This window comes from Phyllostomus discolor, chromosome 3 (genome assembly GCF_004126475.2).
Source record: "Phyllostomus discolor isolate MPI-MPIP mPhyDis1 chromosome 3, mPhyDis1.pri.v3, whole genome shotgun sequence".
Taxonomy (NCBI): Eukaryota; Metazoa; Chordata; class Mammalia; order Chiroptera; family Phyllostomidae; genus Phyllostomus; species Phyllostomus discolor.
Genome location: NC_040905.2, coordinates 168,311,704 through 168,331,175, shown reverse-complemented (window position 1 = coordinate 168,331,175; position 19,472 = coordinate 168,311,704). Strand labels below are relative to the sequence as shown.

Below are 19,472 nucleotides of genomic sequence, written 5' to 3'. Positions count from 1 at the left end.
GACCGTCAATCACAGTTAATAAAAACCCCAGAACACGAGAGAGATCCCTTTTAGTATAGATCCATTTGACAATAGCTCTCAATTTATTCTGTCACATAAATCAAAAGGAAAGTGTTTATCTTATCATTCGGAGTCATCCCTTCTCCCTGTGTCCTGGCCCCTCCCCCTGTGCCAGTTTCCAGCCCCTCAAAGATGCTTTGTGTAAGAAAGTGCAAGTTCCCCATTCTGGTTTTATTGATGTTCCCTTGTCCTCTCTTCCTGGCTCCCCCCCAAACCAAGCAAGCAGAGCAAATGGCCCGGGTTCTCCCCCAATGCCTGCCCTGCGTTTACGGGGAGGAGAGCAGGAGAGGGAGCGCGCATTCTGAGCAGGCTGCTCTGACTCCGACCACAGGCTGTTTCCTGCAGGCTGCCCCTCTCCTTCAAAACCGTGCATCCGCTTCCCGAAGCAGCAGGCAGTGTGCCTCCATTCAGCCACATTTGGTATGCATGAGCACGGCTGCAGGCAGAGGGGAGGTGGCTTTCTCAAGAAGGTTCAGTGGCTCAGGCACCGCCACTTGACTAGTCTCCCAAGTTCCAGGAAGCCTCTGCCCTAATGGAATTTGCAGATGTGGACATGACCATGGGATGCCAGGGGCGTGGGGGACCATTTATTTTCTAGGCATCACTCAGGTTTGCAGTTTCTGTTTTTTCCGGTGGAATTTTGAAGGGGTCATGAATCAGACTGATGCTCCTCGACCCCTAAACTGGACCATCCGGAAGCTGTGCCACGCAGCCTTTCTCCCATCTGTCAGACTTCTTAAGGTACTGTAACTTGCTGCTTTGAATGGCTCTAATTGTGCTTTCCAGGTGTCAATACCCAACTTCTTACTTGGGCCAGGGCGCACATTTTGGGGAGCAGAAATGCATGCAGTGCTGTCTCTGTTGCCCGTGGCTTGAGAGAGGTTTTCAGTGTACCCTACTCCATGGTGTCAGGGAGGAGATGATGGTCTGAGCCACATTAGAGAACAAGATTATAGTCCAGAAAATGGGCTTCCTGAGTGCTTCCCCCTACCCCTCCCAGATATCCCTTAAATAGAATTAATTAACTTCTTTGGGCGGGTGGGAATGAAATCTTTTACTCTCCTGTGTTTGGCTCCAAGGTTTGTTTGGTTTTTTTCCCCCTTCCCTGGGGAAGCCCTTCGACCCAGTTTCCCTTTAAATGGAACCTGGGAGAACAAAGGATTCTCCTCATTATTTTAAAAGTCCTGTGTCCTTAGGTGGTTGCTCAGGTAAAGACAAAGAATGAACCTCAGGAGATTGTGACTTTTTTTGGTGTTCTTTTATCTTTTTTTAAACAGCATGATAATTTTAGTCTCCTCAGAGAAATCAGTAGTGGGAAAGTATTGTTAAATATACACTAAATGTATGCGTCGAGCTCTCCCTCAAGCTCTGAGATACACAAAAGAATGGTGCTACACCTGGGCTAGGATTGCTACCTTGTGCCTGCGGCGCTCCTCTTTGTAGAAGCAAATACATTACAGGTACTGAAGAAGCCCCCACAACTCCATAATCGTTTGCCTTCATCATCTGCCTTGTAGGGAAAAAAATACAAATAAAATTTAAAAGGTACAGAAAGCAAGTATTTTTCCCCCAGAAAATGAGACTATGGTAACATTTATTTTAGAAAAGTGCTAATCTCTTGATATCCCACAGCCACTAGAAGTTAAAAAGGCAAGGTAAAGTTCTCTTTTCCATATTAATATGATATTTTGATTTAATAACCACCGGACATTGAGTCCAATCAGCCACAATGAAAGATGAAAGAATTAGCCCTGAACAGACTACACTAGCAATGTGTGTCCCCCGCCCACCCCCAGCCCCGGACAGTGTTCTGGTTGAGTCAAGTTTGATGTGGACAGTTAGTTCTGTATAACTAAGTGGCTTTTCACAATAGAGTATTTATTACCCACCTTCTGAGTTTTCCTTATTCTGTTCAACACAAACTACCCCCACGTCCTGAACAAACCCCCATCATATCGTTGTCATGGTGATGGTTTTCTTCTCTAAAAGAGTATTCAGGAGGAAAAGCAGGTTTGAAGATGGGGAATGGGAGAGAACCTTTCTTGGATATAAGTGCTTTTCTTGTATTGGAACCACGTGTGTGATAGGACATGAAAAATCATGAGACCAGGGAACTAACCAAGGAATGTAAATTTTCCTCCAGAATCACTACCGAACCAAGGGTCTGGGGCAAAGGATGTCGTGGCAAATCCAACTATGATAGTGAAGATTGATTCTAGCAATTTGATGTACAATGGGAAGCATTTTTCAGTTAAAGCCAGCCATTGGCTTTACCCTAAAATGATTCTTTTTAACTTACACAATGATCTTAACAGGTGTATACATATCACCCTCAATAGCATTTAATTAATTAACATTCTAGTTGTTTAATGGGAAATGCTGTTCATCATTTACATGCCACAAAACCAACAAGGAAGTGTCTGTCTGAGACAGAATATTTTTTGAAAACCTGTCATCTTTTTAATTGAAAGTACTGCCTATGCTCTTTATCATCAGACGTTGTCAATATTACACCAGTATGTTGTTGGAATACAGCTCAACCCTACCATCTTTTATTAACACTCTTTATTAACATGGTGATTTATAACAATTCATCCAACAAAGTAGTACCCTTCCAATTTTCTCAATATCCAAAAAACAGGATGTGTTTTACTAGAGAACTTCTTTTCCAAATGACATCTGGATTTTTGAAAGATCATAGCTATCCTAGGAGACTTCTGATATAGAGCATATTTCAATCTCTTAAAAAATAATAATAAAGTGCCCTGGCAAGTATGGTTCAGTTGTTTGGAGTGTAGTCCTGTAGACTGAAGAGCTGCAGGTTTGATTCCCAGTCAGGGTACATACTCAGGTTTTGGGTTCAATCTCTGGGCGGGGTGAGGAAAGAAGGCAAACGATAGATTCTCTCTCTCTCTTTCTCTACCCCACCACCCTCTCTCTATAAAGGCAATAAAAAAATGTCCTCAGATGAGGATGAAAAAAGAAATAAAAAAAAAAGTGATAACAAATTATTTCAGTAATAATTAGAAAGAAATTAAAACCGCTTTTGTATATGAGTAATTGTGGTATTTACATTCCAGAGATGAATGTTAAATAATATTTCCTCCCTCTGGGTTGTTGCTGTCCTGTCTTTGCTTCACTAGTCCCTATCTATACTTGCCTGGTTTTTATATTTCAATTAAAATGAAAATTCCTGAGTAATCTTTCACATCTTTTGGTCAATGTTCTTCCTGGTTTAGCCCAGAAATTAAATATTTAATAATGGTAATCCTTACTATTCTTTCCTTACTTTCTGCTCCCTTCCTCTCCTCACAATCTCCAGTTCTATCTCCCCCACACTCCCATCACCACGTTAATTTGATGGATGGATTCTCTGGGTATCCAAGAGTTTGTTGAAATCAAAGCTAACAAACCAAATTCTCTTATTCAACAGGTAATTTGTGTCCCTCTTCCAAGTGTTTTCCTGATGTGATTTGCCCTTTCCGGTGCCCTGACTTGTCAGTAAGTTCAGTACAGGGTGTGATGACATGACTAGACTTCACTAAACCCAGATCACTCACCATTTCTGACAGACTGGGCTCAAGCCAATTTCCCTCCCCATCCTTTCCTTGAAAATCTGTATTTCTTTGCTAACTTTTTTCAGTACCATGCTAATGTTTGGAAATGGCTCCATAATCCTGTTTCCTGTATTTCTCACTTCCTAATAGAAACAGGATACTAAAGACTCAGAAGGGGAAGGCCATCAGCTGAAGATGAATTAACCCAATGGATGTTGGGATACACTGCTTATTCCTTCTGAAAACACCTCATTTTGAGCAAATTTTGAACATGCCAACCAACTCAAATTTTGAATTTGGGATTGCATTTGGGTATACAATTTCAAAATGAATATCTTAATAGGCACCTGATGATGATAGCCAAAAGACAAAAGCTGTTTTGTAACAGACAGATTTCAAAGAGGACCCCTTCCAAGATATTTCTCTTTGGTTGTTTGCTTTATCCTTATTATGTGTTTCAAGATTTCATCTTGCTATTAATCACAAAAAGTCAAGTTTATTTCAGTGACAGGCAATTCTTAGCTTGTATTCATTATCAGATCTGCCTCTGCCATTGTTTTATTTGGGAGATTTTATTTTGGTAACGTTGAATTTAAAGATTAATCTTAGGGCAGAGAGCTTTCTCTGTATTGAAGTCTTGGTGGCCTTACTAAAGGGAAGACTTCTGAAAAATAGGTTACATTGGGTAAAAGGAAAGCTCTACACTTGTAACAGGTTTTGTATATACATGTTAAAGCCACTTTGTTAGTAAAGATCAAAGGATTAGTGTGATTTTAGGATTTTCAATTAGTGTGATTTTAGGATTTTCAAAGTTTTATTCTGAGAAACAGCATCACTTTGCCCACTTTAAGCAATGTCAGAAAGACATTAAGAAAAGAGTTAAGGCTAAACATTGGGTTCTAATTCCATTGTGTTCTTAACCAGCTGTGTGACCTTGGGTAAGTTACTTAACCTGCTCTCTCTGTAAAGTTACTACTCTCTGTAGCTTGGTGTCCTTATGTAGCTTGGTATCCTTAACTTAGATCCAATGTTGTGATTTCCTGTGTTGAAGCTTGTCATGCTCTGTGGGCATTGAAGAGAATACTTAATTGGGGCTAAAAATAGTTAAACTGGATTAAATATTAATATAAAAGAAGAACTAAAATAGTACACAGGGTTGTTTAAATCATAGAGTGCCTTGTCTACCAAACTAAGGCATTTGATCATCATATGGAAGCTCCAGAGTATCATTAAAGGGATTTGAGCAAGGAGGTAACTACCCAATTCAGGTATCAAGTACAATGCTCTGGGTTTGATGTCTAGAATGGATGGGAGGTGGTGGGCCTGAAAGCCAAGAAATTAGATTAGAAGCCTGGAGAATTGATGAGGACCTGGGCTAAGGCAATAGTAATGGAGGTAAATTTAAAAGGGCCTTATTGAATTAATTAGCCGTGGTGGAAAGAAGAATATAGGATAAGTTCTCAATTTCTCTTTTTGTCACCTGGTTGGATGGGGGTCCCAACTGTCTGAGAATAAAGGTCCTGAGAAGAAAGGACAGAACTTCTCACTTTGTAGTTCTTTTGTGAGCTAGAAAATGTACGTCACTGATTTTAATGGGATTCAGACAGAAGTAAGAAATACAATTCCATATCATTGATGAGTATGTGAGCCCCACTGAGTGTTCGGTAGAGGACCTCTTTGAAGTACATCATATATATTCAACAATATCACTTCTAATTTTCTTAAGATTGTACTTTTGCAATTTATACCCTGATTTCTTATAAAATAACTCCTAATGCATATTAAACTCCCAATATTTTGAAATCCAGTATAAAAAAAATAACTTAGAATTTTGTTTTATTTTTTTTCTCTGATCTCTCGTTTGTGTTATCCAAAGGATTAATGGGTGTAAACTAGGTCACACAAGGGAAATAATGGAAAGAATAGTGTTCAAGTTAGGCACTCAGATCACCAATTCTGCACAAGTACCAGTGTTTTCTACTTCTGCAATTCCATACAATAGTAATCAATATCCATTATATTGTTTCTTAAGCATAGCAATAACCTAATGACAAAATGAATTGGGCCTGTTTTCTGTAGTTTATGTCAGGCATTCCAGAAACTGACTTCCCTTTCATGGTCTCTTAGAAAGCAATTACACTGAGATTCATTTAAATTTGTGTTTTAAATTTAGGACTTTCAAAGTCTCCCTTATATATCTAAAATTCTGAATCTTTACATGGCAGGTAAAATAATAGCAATAAACCAGTTTCTGCAGCAGGAGCAGAAACACACACCTAATATATCTAGATGTGCTGGTGAATGGTGGTGAGTGAGGTCAGGGAACTTGTTAGGGACTAACTCCACTAAGTGCCTTAGAGATGGAAACCTTGAAGAACAAATTGTTTTTAGGAAAACACACTGTATTGTTAGGGGGAAATTTAAGAGCCTAATGATAAAGAAACTTTTGTTTCTTCATCTCAGCACGCCAGCCTCAGATTCCCTTTAACACAATGAGAGAAAGAGAAGAAAATGTGCCCAAACTAAAACCCCGGAGAGAGAAAATGTATCTGGTGTGTTTCAAATGGTGGCTTCAACTCAGACTGCTGAACAGTGACCACGCGACTAGCCTTTTTGTGAAATGTTCCTCCGGCAGCCTGAAGGAAATTCCTGAGGCAACAAGAAACCCTCCTGTCCCTCCAGAGAACTCGGTCTTCTGATGCCCTCTTTGTGGAGGAAAGAATGAAAGTGTGTGGTCACTGGGGAATGAGGGAGGATGTAGCTGGGAGGTCCAAGTCCAGGGCCACCTGGCTCTGGGATGACTGTGGAGCCACAGTAATATAGGGCAAGGTTCATCTCCAGGGAAAGGGTCTGCCTTCCTGGTAGATGACTTCCTGCAGGGAAAGCAAGCACTGCCTCTGTCCACAGTGGCTTCACATCCCCCCTGCCATCCCTTGGTGTAACTGAACTGGCTCCGAGGTCATCTACAGGCAACCAGATCACATCCTTTTTCCTTCTCCATTATCTAACATGAAAAAGAGTTTTAAAGACTGTGGCTAACAAAACTATTCAGCGAATGTTTATGGAAGAACAAAGGACTGAACAAACACATGAATGACATATAAAATACTAAGAATGCTTAGGAATCACTTAGGGAGCTCATAGGCAAAATAAACATTAAAGCCCAACCCAGGGGTGCTGATTCAGTAGGTCAATGGTAGGCCCAGGACTCTGCATTTCAACAAGCTCTTCCAGTGATTCTGTTGTGAACAGCTCTCAGAAGGACCACACATTGAGAAAAGCTGCTGTGGATTGAGCTGAGCTGAAGGAAAAACCCGACCAAATGCCTTCTCTTATGCTGGCATCTGGGCAGAACAGATCACGTGTCCGTCAGTAGCAAGAGCAAAAGCTTCTAAGTAAATAGTTCGTGGGTTTTCAAAATTTAGTCATGAAAGATCATTTACAGGTAGAGAAGTAAATTGAGTTCAGCTGCCCTGTTTTGGTTTGTAGATGACCTAACATGATAATCTGAAGGAATGTTTGTCTGTATTTTAAAATTTTTGTTTATGTATTTCTCTGAATATTTTCATGAGTTTTTAGTCATGTGACATACAATTTTAGATTTTTCTAATCTATTAAATTTGTATGGCAATATGAGCTCCCAAAGATAGTGTCCATGACCAAGATTCTGCAGCATCCTGCCCGCTTTATCTAATGTTCCCTGTAATGGCCCTTGGAATTGCAGTGGTCACTCAAGGGTGTGCCCCTTACATTCCAATGGTATGTGATAGTACCGAGTAAGAAGTGGCCAGTTCACTTGGGGGCCAAGGCCAAAGCAGCTATTCTTGATACCCTCAATGGTAGAAATCCCCCCTACCTACCTGCTCTACCCTATAGTTTTCAGAAACTAAAGAAGAAAGAGATTCTGGACAGGGAGGAAGAGAAAGAGAACATCCAGGGCTTTTGTTTGGAACACCACATTCAAAGTTAAAATTGATTTTATATTTAAACATTTTTTAAACAATACCTAGTATTGAATAATAAATGTGGAAAATTTAGCTGAACCAAAAAAAAATTGGCTCCTGAGCACATGAGAAAGATACAATGCCGTAACTGATGGGTGGGGTGGGGCAAGTATAACAAAATCCCAAGGAAGGGGACATTTAATTTTTAAATTTATTACTTACAAGTTATGTTGGAAAGCATTTAGGAATTTTCCCACCAGTGGCTCCTGTCTAACTCTGCTTTCAGAGGCCTGGGCATTGCTGCCTAGGGATAGTGTCGGTAAGTGTTGCTCCTTCTCCTCCAAATAATTAGACTTTTCAAGGTTTTTTCATTAATAGGCAAATAGATGATAGGTAGACAAAGGGAGAATTTTATTGCTTATAAATCCATTAATAGCAACATTTTATGTATTGAATTGCTTTACTTGGAAGAACATTTGTCCCTCAAAATGAGCTCTTAAAGGAGTATTTTTCAAAGTGTGGCTCTACATTTTAACAAGCAACCCAGATGAACCTTATGCTTTGTATCATTTGAGACTATCTCTTCTGAAGTGTGACACTTTAGTAAAGAGACATTGGTTTGTTAGAATTATGCCTCTGGCATGACCACACCTCAATATCTAATTTTTATTTTTAAAAATTGAGTACCCAATATTTTTATCCATCTATATAGGCTCATAATGTTTCCACATCTTGAAAGTCCCCTTATTCATGGAACATTGAATGACTTACCTAATCGTTTCCTAAGGGATCATGCAGGAAAACTCATTTAGGTGCTAGGAATGTATAGCAGATAGGTAATATCCTGAATTAGAAGAAAAGATGGCATATTAACCTCTTGTTTACTTCAAGGGATCATACACTTAACTAGTGATGGTTGAAGGCAGAAAAACTTTGCCACAAAGGAAGAGCACTAAGTCTATCCTCTGTCCTAATTATTTGGCTTTTGCTGAACTTAACAAGCTCTCTCACATATGCTGCTTTTCCTGGATACCGTTTCCCAACTGCTAGAATCACCTGTCTACCAGGTTGCCCAGACTGGAAGACCTGGGCTTATGCCTTTTGCTTTGTTTGCTTTCATAACCCTTACATAATCAAGCAAATAGTTCTATCAGGTTTCCTCATAAACATGTGTCTGATCTACCCCCTTCTGTCTATTCCTAGTTCCCAACATCAGTCTCTCTTTTTCTTGGGCCTAAAACACTGCAGCTGTCTACTTTAAATTGACCCTTCCCACAGCCACCAGAAGGGTTCACTTTAAATGAGGGTAAGATCAGGATGCTCCCATGTTTGACATTCTTCATTTCTCCTTCTCCCATAAAATAAAATCTAAGCTCCTTGCTATATAAGACCCTTGGTGATCTGTTCTCTGCTTATTTCTTTGCCTCCATATTTTGTTTTTCCTTTCCTCAAGTCATGAAATTCCATAAAGCTGGGCTTTTTGCACAAGCTATTTTAACTGCCTGGAAAATATGAACCACACCTTCTTCTACCTAATTCCTGCCCATAGTTTAATACTTAACTCAGGTGAGCTGGATGAATTAAGGTAAAATGTCCCTCAGTCTCCAAAACCAGATAAAGTTCTTTTATATGCATGGCCACAAAAGTCAGTGGGTGCTTCTATCTTTGTTTTTAGCATGTTGTAGCATTATTAGGTCTTTTATATCATCTGAAGATCTTAAAGTCAGGAAATTATGTCTTAGACAAGTTAGTGTGTGCAGCTTTTAGCAGAGAGCCTAAGACATTTTGAGTGTTAGATGAATTGCACTTAAATACATAAATGTTGGAGGAGATGGATAATTGTGCTCTTGATGCAGCTCTTCAAAGTCACTACTTAGAAAAACCAAATGGTATTATAGGGTCTTGGCCTTTTGTCAAATTAAAGAATACTTGAGCTTGAGGTGATATGCCAGGTTGGGCAAAAGCAGGTTTACAGTTGTTCATATAGAAAATAATATAATAATAAATAATAATCCAAGAATAAACTCTATTTTGTGTATTCATAACTGTAAACCTACTTTTGCCCCACCCTGCACTTCCTAGGTTCGCCAAAATGAAAGCTGAGTTAAGGAACTGAATACATAACCAATACTTACTCAAGGAAGAAGCTGGAAGTAGGGTAGCACGAGATGTCTGTTTTGAAAATATTTACTGAAAGAGATTGATATTACCTCATCTATTAATTATGTTGGTGAAAGGGCATTCCTTAATTTAGTGCTCTAAGAGACTTTAATATATTACCTTTAATAATGTTGTTGGCTGGGTTACACTATGAATTAGAGTAAGTACTGTTGGAAGAAAAACTACATTGGTAAACTTGCTGAGCCATTCTTGCTGTATCCTTTAAATATGCCTTTTGCCAATGTCTAGAGATAACCATGTAGACACAATCCTATTGACATATCTAGCATAAGTGGAAATGGCATTTCCATTTAAGGGTAAATGTGACTTAGGTTATGTTTTTATGTTTTCACATTAGGTAATTTTGCTATATCAGGTATCATGGATAAAATCAAATAGAAGTATTAGTTTATTAGGTTCCTACTGGGAAGAAAATTGACTGAAGTCAAAATAAATTTTTATGGAAGATATCAGAATCATTAGAAAATTATCTTACTGCATGTTGGGTAAGATTAATGATGGATGTGACTAGAAAACAAGGTAGTAAATTATTTTTGGCATAATCTCAATACTAGAAGAGATACATCTCTTTGCTAGAAGAAAGAAATTAATAAAGATATTTCAGAAAATGAACTGTCATATGAACATCCATGAAAATATTTGCTCTACAGTGCTAGTTCATTAATAAGTGATGACGTAAACATTTAGAATCTGGTGGTTTAATTTCTAGTTGTTGAATGCTTTGGGCTAGCCTAATGAGTTCCCTTTAAAATAGATTTTTTTCCACCTCAGTGCTACATATATTTTGGGTTGCATTAATATTTGTTGTGGGGGCTAGCTGTCTTGTGCATTGTAGACATTTAGCAATAATTTTGAACTTTATCTACTAGACATCAGGAGGACCCCCCTGCCATCTCCCATTGTAACAATCAAAAAAGGATCAAGACATTGACAAATATTTTTGGGGAGGGGGGCAAAATTACCCCAGCTGAGAACCACTACTTTAAGCATTTCATCTTCAAGATGTATTTTAAAGGGTGGGTAGGTAATTGATTTTACTGGAAACCCAATAGAGACTTCCTAGTGATATGAATGGTATGCTTTAACTTTCGACACACTTTTTTTTAAAATTTTACAAGAGACTGAAATTTAGCTTACATTTGGGAAAATAACTGGTCTAGTTCTATTCACTACACACAAAATGACTAAGGAATTACTTCTCATCTTATTGTCAATCATCTCTTGTAAGAAAATTGAAAGTGTTTGAATGTTTCAAACATTCTGAAAGTGTTTGAATGTTTCATATATTATTGCCTTGTGAATTAAAAGCAGAGAATATTTTAACTTGATTGAAATATCTAGTAAAATACTAAAGTTTTACCCATATTTTGTTCTATAATAACTTCTATTTAGAACTATTGAAGAATAATATAATGTAAATTCATTTCAATGAATAAATGATGAAAATATTTTACTTTATCAAGATGAATTTTTGTATGAAGTTAGCTTATGTGAGCAATCAAAGAGTTTGAGGTAAATCCAGTAATTAGTACAAAGAGGCATATATTTTAATTTAAAGATTAGTATAATTAAAACTAAGTTTTATTAAATTCAGCATGATAAAATGAACTGTAAAACTAGGTTTTAGCCCTAATTAATTAATTAAATAATTAATATCCTCATTGAGTTACCTAGAATAGTTTTATCTTCAATGCCTCAGTTTTCTCATCTATGAATGACAGAATTGGGTTAGATCAGAGTTGGCAAACTTTTTTAAAAATAAAAGACATTATAAATGGATTTGTGGGTTATACAGTCTCTGTCAAAACTATTTAACTCTGCTATTGTATTTTGAGAAAGCAATCATAGACAACATATAACAGAGGAGTGTAATTGTGTCCCAATAAAATGTATTTATGAACACTGTGCTATAGTCTGAATGTTCATATTTTGAAAATGTATATGTTGACACTCTAACTCCCCAAAGGTGATGATATTAGCAGGTAGGGTGCTAGGGAGGGATTTAAGTCATGAGGATAGAACCCTTAGGATTAGTGCCTTGTAAAAGGGACTCCAGGGACCCTAGCCCCTTCCACCATGTGAAGATTCAAGGCAAAGTCCATCATGGAGAAGAGGGCCATCACTCGGCTGTTATGGCACTCTGATCTTGAACTTCCAGAACTGTGAGCAACACATTTCTGCTTCTATAAGCCACCCAGTCTGTGGTATTTTTTTAAAAGCAGCCTGAATAAAGACAAACTGATATTAGAACTTCATGTGACATCATAAAATATTCTTATCTTCATTGTTTTCAAACATTTTTAAATGTGAAGACTGTTCTTAGCTCATTGTCTGTACACAAACAGAGGGCAGGTGGAAAGAACTTGGTCTGCGGACCGCAGTTTGCCAGTCGTGAGATGACCGTTAAGGTCCCTTATAGCTGTCACATTCTTGGATTAAGTAGGAATGACAGAAATCCACGAGGGCCCTGTTTATTTAAAGATTACTATGATAACTGAAAGAGCTTAGAGAAAATTATTTATATAAATATAACATCATCTCATGCTCACTGGGGAGCAGTGTGTGGTGGGCTTGCTGACGCACAGTGTAACTCACATTTAGTATATGTTAGGTATACTTCTATTTCTCTAAAAAAAGAATGTCTCAGTTCTTCAAAAATGTTATCATTTACAAACTGTACCAAAATGTACAGAGGCTGAAAGTTAAATGATATTAAAATGTAACATTTGAAAAGCCCTTTCTAATCTGTAGAGTACCTTTCTTTTATATAAAATGAACTGAACTTCATAGCAGCCTGTGAAGTAAGTATAATAAACAAATTTACTCCTCTCTTTAGCTAACCAGATAGGTTAAGCCATGTATTAGTGGATTTTTCTCATTCCAAACAGAGAGAATTTCTCTCTGTACTTCTCTGCATCTTGCATCAGTCCCCCTCCTTTAACTTTCTTTTAATGTGAAACCCAACTAGATTACAGAGTTATGTACTCACAATACAAAGACATGGATTATTTGGGTACTTGACAAAAAATAATTAAAAGGCATATTCTCAAAGTGATCACTGACAAGATACAAAACTTATCTGCAGCTGAGTTTTCTTGGTTATAAATTAAATAAAAATACTGCTTTGTATTGTTCAGAACTTAATACATGTTTGGTGTTGGCATATACCAGCAATTTTCACATGTGTTGCAAGGATATTTAAAACATGCAATACCTGTTTAGTCAGGGACACTGACCTCTATTTCTGTAGATTGTCAAATTTAAAAAAAAAAAAGGATAACAGCCAACACAGCAATAGATGTCTGGTGTGAATGAATCAAATTTTTATCTATTTTTATCAGATCAGCAAAAAATTGCTGTGCCCCAGAATTTTAGTAATTAGTTTATCTGTGCCGTGAGATGAAAAAGATTGAAAATCACTGGCATACACAATATTCAGTATTCAGTAAATATGAGTTCTTTTCTTTCAACCTAATAAAACAGAAATGGTGCAATGCAAATAAAATAAATGATGCAATGCAAATAAACAAAATTTAAGTTGTCTTTTGTAGTAATTTGGATTTAGGGAATATATTTTATTTAGGTATAACTAATTATACTTTGTAGTTATTATAAGTTGTATTAGTCAGGGTTCTGTAGACAAACAGAATGAATAGAATGCGTGTGCATATGTAAATCAAGAGGTTTATTTTAAGCCATCAGCTCACATGAATGTAGATGTTTGGTAAATCTAAAACTTGCTGGTGGAGACTGGCAGGCCAGAGACTCAGGAAAGAGATGCAGTTAGAGTTCAAAGGCAGTCTATTGTAGAAACAGGAATAACTACTGCTGCAGATGAAGTTCAAAGGCAGTCAACTTGAGAATTTCTGCTTCAGTGAGGGCCAACCTTTCTTTCCTGCTTATGCCTTCAGCCAATTAGATGAGGCTCACCCACATTATTGAGGGCAATCTGCTTTATTCAAAGACCACTAATTTAAATGCAAATCTCATCCAAAAACACCCACTTGGAAATATCCAGATTGTGCTTGGCCAAATATCTGGGCACTGTGGCATAGATGAGCTGACATATAAAATTAACCATTGCATAAATCATTGTTACAGTTACATTAGAATTCCTCTTTTAAATGTAGTTTGCAAATAAGAGAAATGGTCATGCTAACTTAAATAAAAATTGTCCCCTAAGGCTTCTCCTTAGGATACTCAGAAACTGGCATGGAAATACAGCCAGGCAACACAGAGATCGAGGCATCTCTGTTACATGGCCCTAGAGTGTCGTGGCTCATCAACTCTATACTGTTGTTGTTGTTTTGGTAGAACAGCTTCCTCTCTTACTCTGTATTTCACTGACACTTGCCACAGTGTCCAGTTCTATATGATCCTGCAGTTGCATTCCTTACATCTTATCAGTTTGTCTTCCCCCTACTCTTGAGGAATGTCGTTGAATCAGGTTTGGTCAGATAACCACCCTTGCCTGCATAGCTAAGGTCAGAGAAATTAAATCATCACATATAACTCTGGCCGTTGAGACCCATTCTTTGAATATGCAATGTGGGTGGGAACAGACTCTTAGCAAAGATGTAGGCACAAAGCTTAGCTAATTCAGTTAGCATGAATCTCCTAGACATACAATAGCTTAATGGTTCTGAAAGCCACCCAAGCCTAAAAGGTTCTGCTAGTAATCCAAAACTAAGATTTCACTCTACAAGTGAAGATAACCAATTAGTGTACATGCTTCCTTAATATGGGCAGGAGGAAATGAACTCCAGCTATAGTACCTGATTTTAGGGGTACTATAGAGACAATACTTCTGATAAGAGGCATAGAGAGCCTGGAAAAATAGTAGGTTCTCCCCTATTGGGAGAACACACTGAAATCAAGAAGAAATGCTTTTAGAGTCCCACTACAAGATGGTGTGATGAGCTCCAATGTCCCCTTAAATGCCTCCTTGAGTTCCCCCACTGTTTATGGTTTCACCACTGCTGAAAGGTCCTATGAAGCTTTTAGTGGGTTTGTCAGCTCTGGTAGCTGAATGAAATTGCACCATCCCGATTTCATATCCCTGAGAAAAGAAAGCAAAATCGCATTGCTTAGAAGTAATAATGGGACAGCAAACTGAATATGAGGAAAGCCTTATGATTTTTAAAATAATTAACCATGCTTAAAGGAGTTCCATACAAGAGAGACTAATGTTTTAATCAGAAGAATCCTGTTTTTGTCTACCTTCTTTTGAAGGGGAAAAGTTCATATACATTTAATTCTGTCAAACTGAGTATTGTTTTGTTTTTAGTTATACAATAATTTACAAAACAGGAATATAAAATTAGCTTTTCTCCCACATTTATTCATTGTTCACACACTTATTTGTTCTACAATCATCTATTGCTGTGTGTCAGAAATAGAGCAAATGTACTAGAAATTGAGAAATGGAAAGTAGTAGGCCCCCAATCAAAAGGAGCTAATCATGAAGTTAAGGAGACAAGATGAGTACATTGGTGATGACACCACAGCTTGCCATATATTTTCATATTGGCAGGTATAAATAAGGATGGCCAAAATCAGCCTGGGAGTAACCAGAAAACATAACTCCTTATCTGAATATCAAAGGCAATACTTATAGGAAGTTGGGGTAGAAAAAATATTCCAGATAAATAGAGTAGCATTTACAAAGGCAAGGTGGCTCCCTTGCGAGCACAGCTCATGGAGGAAGTGCCGTGAAGGAAGCTGAACTTTCAAGTGTGAAGGGAATGTTGTGGTGAGCAGTGGGTTGAGAACAGTGATGTGAAGCAAAGGACCACTGCTGGTGGTGGATGAGGGTATATATGTGTGTATATTTATATTTTTTTTGTGTGTGTTCATATATATATATATAGTTCTGTTATGCAGCTCATACTCACTCAACAGCCTGACCAGTTTAGGCTGCCCCAGTGAAGTGTGATGCTGCCACCTCCTCGCCCTCTGCCTCAAAGCTCTGGAGATGGAACCATTGCCCCCAGCTGTGCAAATGCAGAGGCGAACCAGATTTAATAGTCATTTAAGAATTGCTCAGCAGCTGCAGAGTGCTTTATTAAGAGTATTACACTGTAGGAGGGATCTTCCCTTTTCTTTTTGTTTTTTCTTTTTTGTGCCCCTGGCAAACTCATTTTTCATATCCAAACAACTTTGCAAACTGCCTCATTATGGAGAAATGTTTTCTCTTGTTTTATACATTTTAAAATGTCCTCCTTTGGAGTGATAATGGCCTTATAAGAATTATAATAAACAAAATCTATTGTACAAGACTTGCTTTCACTTTGGACTTTATACACTGTTAGGCAAATGAAATTGAGAGCTTGCTTTTTAGTTGTCGATATGGCCTATCACTGAAGGAGTAGGTGTGCATTTGGACATGTCCCCATGCAACTACCACCTGAACTGTGGGCATCAGGATTGTCCAAATGCAGCCAACTTCTCCGGGATGGCGACCCTCCACTATCCTGTAAAAGGTTCTGATAGGTGAACTACCTGAGTGAACTGTAGAACATCATCAAGAAAAGTTTCTTAAACTGAGATAAATTTACATACAGTAAAGTTCATGAGTTTTACTGTCAGCTCAATAATTTTTTATAAGTATAATCACTTATGTGACTATCACTCATGTTGAGATGTATTCATTTACCTGACCATGAAAAGTCCCCTGATGCCTTTTCCTGGTCAGCACCACCACGGTCACTGCTATCCAGGTAACCACCATCAGGCTCTTATCACCTTATCATAGTTTTTCTTGATTTAGAATTTTGAATCATGGAATCACACAGTATGTACTCATATCTGGCTTCTTCCATTCAATACAATATTTCTGATATTCATCCGCTTTGCTTCATCTATCATTCTGTGTGATATCATGTTCTACTAGTATGCCATACTGCTTTATCCTTTTTCCTGTTAATTGACATTTGAGATATTTCCCATGGGAAATATCTGATGGGAGATATTGACATGAACAATTAATCATAATGCTTTCTAATAAAAATATAATGAAAAATGTTCCAGATATTATAAGAGAACAGTATGTGAAATAATTAATTTTTCTTGAGGAAAAAGGAACTATAAAATCCATATTTGGATGGTATAAATTTTACAAGATGATTTCAACAAGAAGACACTGAGGGAAAGGACATTCCAGATGAAAAACAGAATACAAGCAAAAGCATTGTCACATGAATGAGCCTGGCATGTCAGGTGACACCACGTGGGTCCCTATGAATAAAGGTGCTATAAACATTCTTATGATTGTATGCACTGACTTGTTTTGTTACGTACTAGAAATGAAATTGCTAGGTTATAAAGTAGGCATATATTTGACCTTATTAGAAACTTGACAAAGAGTTTTTCAAAATGCTCATAACATTTTACACACCCCTTAACACAACATATGAGAGTTTTAATTGCTGCATATTCTCACCAAAATTGGGATTGTCTTTCTTTTTTTTTAATTTTAGCCATTCTGATGGGTGCATACTTGTATTATATTCTATTGTATTATAATTTTTATTTTCCTGATGAGTAATGTGATGTTAAATTTCACATGTAAAAATATTTGTAAAAAATAGTATCAATAGCAAAACACGTATGGGTAAAACTGAGGAATGGGGGAAAGAAAATGAACTTTTATTAAGCTGTTATTGTATCTAGAAACCAAGTTCATGATTTATATCCTCTGAACCTTTAATAACAAGGCAATATTATTTCCAGTACTCAGATGAGGAATTTCTAACTGAGTGATGTTAAATAAAGTAAAGAGAGGAGTAATATTAATTCCTGCACTATGTATTTGGGAGAAACAAATGGGTTTTACATGTTTACATGTTATGTTTTTTATATAAAGTTCTGAGAATAGGGCCTGGCACATTTTGCTGTTTTGAAACATGATGCTGCAAATTGTAAATAAAAACAATTGTGCTTGTGGCTTTTAAGGAAAATTGGGGTGTGGTAGGTTACAGATTTATGCAGCTAACATTAACATGAGGACATTTTACAAAATATTGGCTGTATCACTAGGGATAGACTCATATTAGTGGTGATGACCACCCTTAAAAAGATGATAAATGAGTCTGATTGTTCTCAGCTATAGTTATTCCATGGAGTTTTTTTAATATATTTTACTGATTATGCTATTATTTGGGTAGTGAGTGTCTACATTTCAGAGAGAGGACATAGCCTGTCATTAACTGAGTGAGGAATTCATGATTTCCACCAAACTTCTCAGATATATACTATGCATGAGATGCCATAGTGAGTGCTGGAAATGCAAACTTATATAGTGATTACTGTTAGCTTTCATGGAATTCAAGAGAAGAAAAGAATATTTTTGTGAGTGTATTCTGTCCCCACAGCCTAATACAACTAGTTTCTTCATCAATTATACTTAGACCACTTAGGGTGCTTTTGAAGACTTACTGTCTCCCAAATCTCTACAGTTGGCAAGATCTTTGTGTTTGGGACAGAGTCTTGGCTTGTTTTGTTTTTTTGAGGTCTGTTGCAAGTAAATTTCAAAGATTACTGTGCCAGTATTTCACAATTTTTTTACAACTTTGGTTTCTGAAATCTCAGGCCTTATTTGGCAGGCTTCTCAAATACATAGTCATATTTTGACCTCATCAAGTTGAAAGGTTCCTTTTCACAGGATACTCAGATGATAAGAGAGAATATTCTCCTCACTTTGTTCTAAGGTTCCTATTTCATTTTCCATTTTTAATAGTTCTTATTTCATAATAAGAAAACTTAATTGGGGTATTTACTTGGGTTACAATCAGAATTCAATTAAAAAATTCAGCATGTGATTTATAAGGGATAAGTATTTTTAAATGACCAAAGCTGTTATTCTCTTTACTTATTTACAATCCTCTTATGTAAAAGAGGATATGAGGTAATAATATCTTTACTAAAAACTGAAATACAACTTCTCTGACTAGTTTTTTTTAAAAAAAATTTACTATACCTCAAAATTCAGTTAAATAAAACACAAATTTTGGGAGAGCATAATAAATACCGGTCTATCAGAAAAGGGCAAAGTGTATGTGCTGGACTGAGAACCATAAATCACTTAATTCAATAAATGCTTTTGAGCATTTGCAATGTTTCAACTCCATGCTAAGCATTAGCAATACAAATATGAAAATTATATAATCTCTGCGCTCTAGGATCTGACCAACTGATGGGAGATATTGACATGAACAATTAATCATAATGCTTTCTAATAAAAATATAAAAGAAAAATGTTCCAGATATTATAAGAGAACAGTATGTGAAATAATTAATTTTTCTTGAGGAAAAAGGAACCATAAAATCCATATTTGGACTGTATAAATTTTACAAGATGATTTCAACAAGAAGTCACTGAGGGAAAGGACATTCCAGATGAAAAACAGAATGCAAGCAAAAGCACTTGAATGAGCCTGGCATGTCGCGTGATACCATGTGGGTCAGTGTAGCTATGGGGGGTAGGCTTGAGGGAAGAGGGTAATGTGGAAGGAGCTAGGACAGGAAAAACCTCATTGCAATGCTCAGTACTTTAGAATTTGCATCATATTTCTAAAATGTTCTTAGGGGAAATGTATTCAACAAAGATTTACAGAAATCAGCTATGTGGCCTAGTCTGAACTAGGTACTAGGATCACAATGATGAATAAAAATGTATTCCCAGCTCTCCAAAATCCCAAGTGGAGCTAGACCAGCATAGAAACAAAGGGCA

At 37.1% G+C, this 19,472-nt stretch overlaps 1 protein-coding gene across 1 annotated transcript in view; it reads left to right on the top strand.

The window, feature by feature from the left end:
• Positions 1 to 349: 349 nt before the first annotated feature.
• The window catches only part of TRPM3 (transient receptor potential cation channel subfamily M member 3), a 501,162-nt gene continuing 482,039 nt past the window's right edge, over positions 350 to 19,472 (top strand). The window contains 1 exon segment of the mRNA XM_036021739.1: positions 350 to 801. Within this exon segment, the coding sequence (XP_035877632.1) occupies positions 625 to 801 (177 nt within the window). The 5' untranslated portion in view covers positions 350 to 624.